This window comes from Panicum virgatum, chromosome 5K (genome assembly GCF_016808335.1).
Source record: "Panicum virgatum strain AP13 chromosome 5K, P.virgatum_v5, whole genome shotgun sequence".
In the NCBI taxonomy this organism is placed as follows: domain Eukaryota; kingdom Viridiplantae; phylum Streptophyta; class Magnoliopsida; order Poales; family Poaceae; genus Panicum; species Panicum virgatum.
This window is the reverse complement of record NC_053140.1, coordinates 22060611-22066610: the sequence shown is the minus strand read 5'-3', so window position 1 is coordinate 22066610 and position 6000 is coordinate 22060611. Positions and strand designations below refer to the sequence as shown.

Below are 6000 nucleotides of genomic sequence, written 5' to 3'. Positions count from 1 at the left end.
GCGCGATCGACCGAGCGGCAGCAATGCAGGAATCTAGGCTTTTCAGTGTTAGGTCAGCTAGCCTCTTCACTGTGTTGTCATGTGGGCTTGTCAGGTGCATTTACACTCCACACACCGGGTATCAGACCTTTGTGCGCCTATAAATACTTCGAAGTTTATGAACTCCCAGCAACACTCAAACACCAAAGCTCATTGTATACCCAATGTCTGGAGGTGGGTCTAGCGGGAAGAATTACTACGATTTTGGGAAAGAAAAAGGGGGAAGAAAGGGAGACCCCATAATATGGGAGGGGCCTCTTGGACCTGATTCCTTTCCGGAACCAGTGTTTGAGTTTCCGCCACAGCACAAGAGTGAATTTTCCAATGAAACTCCTCTTCGACAATACAATAACCATAGAGAACCGTGGCCAAAATGCAGACATGGTGAGGACTGTTTAGTGCAGATGTGCACCGACGGGATGGATGGCGGTCGGCATTTCTTTAAATGTCCACACGCATGGGTAATACTCGGTTGTTTCATTTCTTTATCTTCAATGAGACACCTTACCTGAAATTTGTTTTGCAGTCTTCTGATGCTCCAGAAAACTGTGGTTTTACTAGGTGGGTCGATCCTGCACCAATTGATTCAATTCAGAAGTTCATCGAGTACCTCTAGATAAAGATCTTTGATCTGGAATGCAAGGTGAACCATTATGAGGAAGTGAGCGAGGGTAACAAAGACGACGAAGATGATAATACCAGCAATGCTGCCGGTTCACAGGATGAACCATGCAGTATTCCTTACTGCAACTGCCCTTGTCACAAGAAGAAGGGCCCCACGCCTCCGGCACCACCGCCTGCACCACCTACAATGGGTGGATACTGCGGAGAAGGCTCAATGCAGTTTGCTACGTGGGGGTATGGCTACTAGGACTACCCTAGTGTTAGTGACATGCTGCATCGTTTGTGTTTATTGTGTTTTTTTAAATTACCTAAGGCATGTTAGGTTAGTCCAGAATTTGTTTACAGTAGTTTGCAACGGGTTCTGCCATGCCACTGCATGTGTGATGTGTGTTTCATTACCGTTGTATTATGATGTAAACTTGATGGTTCACATTATGTAATGTATTTCTTAGTTCTTGTTTCTTATCGTTATATTAATTAAATGTGTGCTTTTTAGTATTCTAGTGACACGAAAAGCTCCGAAAATATTAAGGACAAGTTCAAAGATTTCATAGATTCTCGGCTACAACTGTAAATTAATGGTAAAAGTTACAACACATAGAGTCAAGCTCTCAACTGAAAATATAAACAACTAATTGCAGTGGCATGTGCACGCGACAAGGTAATTTCTTGTTGCATCTAAACCCACCATGCCTTATGGAATGTAAAATGCCGGAATTACATGGTACTACTCTACTGAGTGCACCGAGGATATTTGCCCTTTCTAATTGCTTCGGGCCCGGCTTCATTCGCACGGCATGCCCTCTCTCGCTTTCTCTCCCTGTCAGCTTCACGTTCCGCCGCCGCCTTACGCTCCACCTCCTCCATCCTCTTGCGGATCTCTTCTTGCTCTTTCTTGCGCTTCTCCTCTTGCTGTTTCTCGTGCTTCATTCGGCGCCAACGTTCTGCAGCCCACCTTGCTTGTTGTTCCACAAAGTCCTTTGGCTGCTGCGACTGCACGGTGTCGAACGACTGCATAAAATCACAAAGAGGCGGAGGAGACTTTTTCCAACAAAAGTTAGAATCATAACTCAATGTTAGGTCACAACCAAAAATAGCGTCTGTTGTCCTGCTACCTTGGCCCGGTCTTTGCCGTATCGCTTAGGTGGGTCATATTCGTAGTTCTCATACATAAAGAACCTCATGCCGTAGTCATCTCATAAAACCTCAGATTGCATGAACTTGCATAACGAACCGCAGAAGCACATTGGCACATCAATTCCTTCGGATACGGTGGCTTCACACTTGCTCCACGGAATGTAGGTTGATTCTGACGAAGACATTGACGCTATAGTGTGGTGCGCCAAATGACGAACAATGATTTCAATAATGCACTTATCGTATACCAAATCGATGCGTGAAAATATAGTTACTGTCATAATTCTATTGCCTTATGTTGCAATATCTATAAGGTACTGTCATAATTCTATTCTAATTTATAATTAATTTAAAAATAAGTCTGTAATAGTACTGAAATTGTAATAATAAACGAGTGTTCTAAAGCACCAAATCTAATTCAGCTAATCCGCTAATTAAATTAAATTGTTATACAATATCAACGGATTCATACGGAAGTTACCGGTAGATCACAAGTGCGGAATTCGACAGAGCTTCGCCGTTTTTCTTCTCCTCACCCCTCTCTTTTTTCCTGAATTTTTGGGCTCAAATGAGAAGGGAACGGAGACCAGAGCTTATATAGGGTGGGAGACCCCCGTCGCCCGTGGGGGGGGGCCTGTCGCCCGTCCAGGGATCTCTTTGTAAATTCCAAAAAAAATTATATTAGGGTCCTGTCGCCCGTTGCTCCCTGTCGCCCCTGGGCCGGGCAACCGGGGTATACTTTTGAAATTTTTGAAAACGAACATATATTTTTGAAATTTTTATATTTTTGAAATATAAAAAAGAAAAAGGCGCCTCACTTGGCTTACCCATCAAGGCTAGAGGCCGGCCCAGCTCGGGATTCAGGGCCTCAGGGTGTGGTCCAGGAGCTCAAGTCGCCATCAAACAGGGCCTTCGGTGGACCGAAATTGGAGTCGGAGTCTTCTCCGCTCTCTCACCACCACGGCGGCGGCGACGGCGGCGGCCACTTCCTCTTTTTTTCCATCGGTAGGCCAGCCCCTGGTGGTCCCTTCCGAAGAAGACAAGCGGGAGGAATCCAGAGCCAGTAGTACTCTCCAGGTCGCCGCGTCGACTGGCTCGGTGATCCAAGTTTCCTTTTTTCTTCTTTTGTTGGTAAGAACCCTAACTAGATGACTTTTCTTGGAGTAATTTGTTCTGGGAGATAGATCTGTTTACAGGTTGCCTGCTTCTATGAGCTACCGAATCCAAATTATGCTGTTCAATTCCGATTACGCCCTCTCTGGCTTGTGCAACTGGTAAAGTGTGCTCTTTGCTGATATTTCCCATTGATTGATTATTGTTCAATTCAGGTTATAGGGAAACCATTCTTTGTTGTTTGGCTATTCTTAAAAGTTTAAATGGGATCAGAAGGACCTTCAGCTGTGACTGTCCATGTTACTGGATTCAAGAAGTTTATTGGAGTTCCTGAGAACCCAACTGAGAAAATAGTGAGCAATCTTCAATCTTATATGGAAAAGAAAGGCTTGCCAAAAAACCTTGTACTCGGCAGCTGCACTGTTCTCGAAGCTGCAGGGCAGGGTGCACTTGGCACACTATATGAAGTTTTAGAGTCTGCTATTTCAAACAGACAGGAAGGGTCGCAAATAATTTGGGTTAGTGCTCACCTTAGTCTATATTTGATAGTCTGCACTAATATCATGATTTGTGAAGCAGCGTTCCTTTATCTTTCACCTGAAAAGTTTTGTTTTGCTACTCTTTGTTTGTGTTCTCTTGACCAGGAGGTTAGCATTAAAACTGCCTTGGTTCAACTGGCATGCTTCTTAATGCATTGATAACTGAAACTATATTAAAAAAGACTGAATTATCGATTCTGTAGGACTCCATGAATATATAAACTGATATTCATTTTTTCTGGATGACTTCGTAGAAAATTGCTTCCTAGATAAAAGGAACCTCCCAGTTCAGGAAAAGCACAATGAGGATGTGCCATTTCCTACTTTTTTGCAGTTTTCATTAATTTGTACTTCATGAATATGCATTTGACTGTGTGGGCATCTAATGCTGAAGCTCTACTCTTTGGTGGAGGCGTGGAGCTGATGTTGGTTGTTGGTATAGTTGATCTACTTTGTCTTACAGCAAAGCTCCATTTAAACATTCAAATATTTATATTCAATGATGTCCAGATTGCAACAGTGAAATTTATGAGGGAATAACATAGAGATAACTGGAAACCAATGCTTCAGCTGCCATCCATCTCCATTCTTGTGTTGTCATGTTTTATATCTGAAAAGGTCATAAAAGTTTCTAGTTGTATCCAATGGCACATGAATGAATTTTTTGTGTGTATCGTTTCTCAGATCCACTTTGGGGTTAGTGGTGGTTTACCAAGATTTGCGCTTGAGAATCAAGCTGTTAATGACGCCACATTCGCTTGTCCTGATGAGCTAGGATGGAAACCTCAGGTTGCGTTTTTGCGCAATTGTCAATTTTCATGATCTACACTTACAGACAAATGTTGTCATTCTATATGTTTTATTTACTTCATTGTTTCTATGCAGAGGGTCCCTATTGTAGCATCTGATGGAAACATCTCACGGGTTAGAAAGGTAACTGTCAATTATGAAATATAGCTAGAAACTGCAGCTACACTTTCTTTGATGTCTTTTTGCATGAAATTCTGTTCCTGTGAATATTATCTCTAACAGTATTTTTCTTTCCAAGTTAGCAAAGTTTATAACTAAGCTACCTGAAAAATATTTTATTTGTTGTACATGGCAAAAAAATCTCTGATTGTAGAAGTACTGGAAACTTTACCTTGCTGGTTTAGTTCTCTTTAAATTACATAGCATCAGCTAGTGAGGAAAAAGGGATACGATAAATGTCTGTCATCACCTGATTGCAGGAAGAAATTATATTTTAGGTGACTACGGCATGCTCTCCATACTGATAATCATTTATGCCAATTTTGACAAGAGTTGTTGGAATAGAGAAACTGTATTCTGGAATCAAAATATTGTTCCTTGTTACAGAAACATTACTTGCTAGATAAATGGGTTCTCTATACACACATTGCATCAATACAAATTCGACTTTACGGCTTATGATTGTGAGTTTGTGACTTCTGCATCTCATTATTGAAGCATTATTTATGTTATGGTTAACTTGTTATGAATCAGACTACCCTTCCAGTTAATGAATTAGTCAAGATTCTTCGAAAGATTGGCCATGATGTGATGCGTTCAGATGATGCTGATCGATTTTTATGCAACTATGTGTATTATCATTCTCTCCGCTTTGCCGAGGAACATGGCATCAAATCTCTGTTTGTGCATGTGCCCCTCTTCTCGACAATTGATGAGGCAGTTCAGATGCATTTTGTTGCTTCCCTTCTTGAAGCTGTTGCTAGCTTGAACTAGACAGCAGCTTGTTTCCAGGTGGGTCTAGTTAATCCTTTGGTCCATTGATTATGTTGTAGGAAGAGCCTGTATAATCTTACTCTGTTTTGTTGATTTCTTGCTTGCAGATCAATGGTTGTATGATGTAACCAGAGATGTAAGATGGTGTGGTCTTTGGTGTCATTGTTCTTGCTCTATAAAGAGTGTGTTCAAGGAAGGGTTGGAAACATGGAATACATGCACCAAGTACAAGAAGACAATTGTGTATGATGACATTTTTGAACTTTATTTTGCACATTTTCTAGAAAAAAAATTCTTACTGTTTATAGACAAATATATACCCCGTTGATTCAAAATACATGTTTTGACCAATTATTTATGAGAAAATATGAAATTTCAAAGTTTCAAAATACTTATCATGGCAAATCCAGAAATATCTATCATATATTGTTGTTACTCTATGTAATATTTATATTAGTGATCAAAGTTCTAATAGTTTGACCTACAAGAATCCTGAAACGACTTTGGGTTTGAAACGAAGACTATGCAATTGACACCAGCTAGACCTGAAGCTCTGAACATTACTACAGTTTTTGTCTAAGATCTGACAGTCAGGGTAGAAACTACGATCACAACAGCTAGAGGAAAAAGAGAGTACAAGTTTGCCATCCCAAAAGCTCTACTTGTCTGAACCTGGTACATTTTAATTCAAAACTAAGTGAATTATTTTGAAGAGACTTAAATAAATAACAGAACCACGTGAATTTAGATAAATAACAATTGAAGACAACACGGTCAGTGGTTTCAGGAATTGAACAAAGTTTGC

The 6000-nt window shown here is 40.8% G+C and overlaps 1 protein-coding gene across 2 annotated transcripts; it reads left to right on the top strand.

The window, feature by feature from the left end:
• The first annotated feature begins 2693 nt into the window (after positions 1-2693).
• Positions 2694-5600, top strand: LOC120706942 (pyrrolidone-carboxylate peptidase-like). 2 transcript variants are annotated; one of them, XM_039991702.1, is made up of 6 exons: positions 2694-3074; positions 3172-3431; positions 4137-4241; positions 4338-4385; positions 4956-5213; positions 5303-5600. In XM_039991702.1, the coding sequence occupies exons 2-5, from the start codon at positions 3177-3179 to the stop codon at positions 5193-5195; spliced, it is 648 nt and encodes a 215-aa protein (XP_039847636.1). In that variant the 5' UTR covers positions 2694-3074; positions 3172-3176; the 3' UTR covers positions 5196-5213; positions 5303-5600. The 2 variants fall into 2 exon arrangements, with proteins under 2 accessions (XP_039847636.1, XP_039847635.1); XM_039991701.1 differs by having other exon boundaries at positions 2696-2931; positions 3129-3431.
• Positions 5601-6000: the final 400 nt, after the last annotated feature.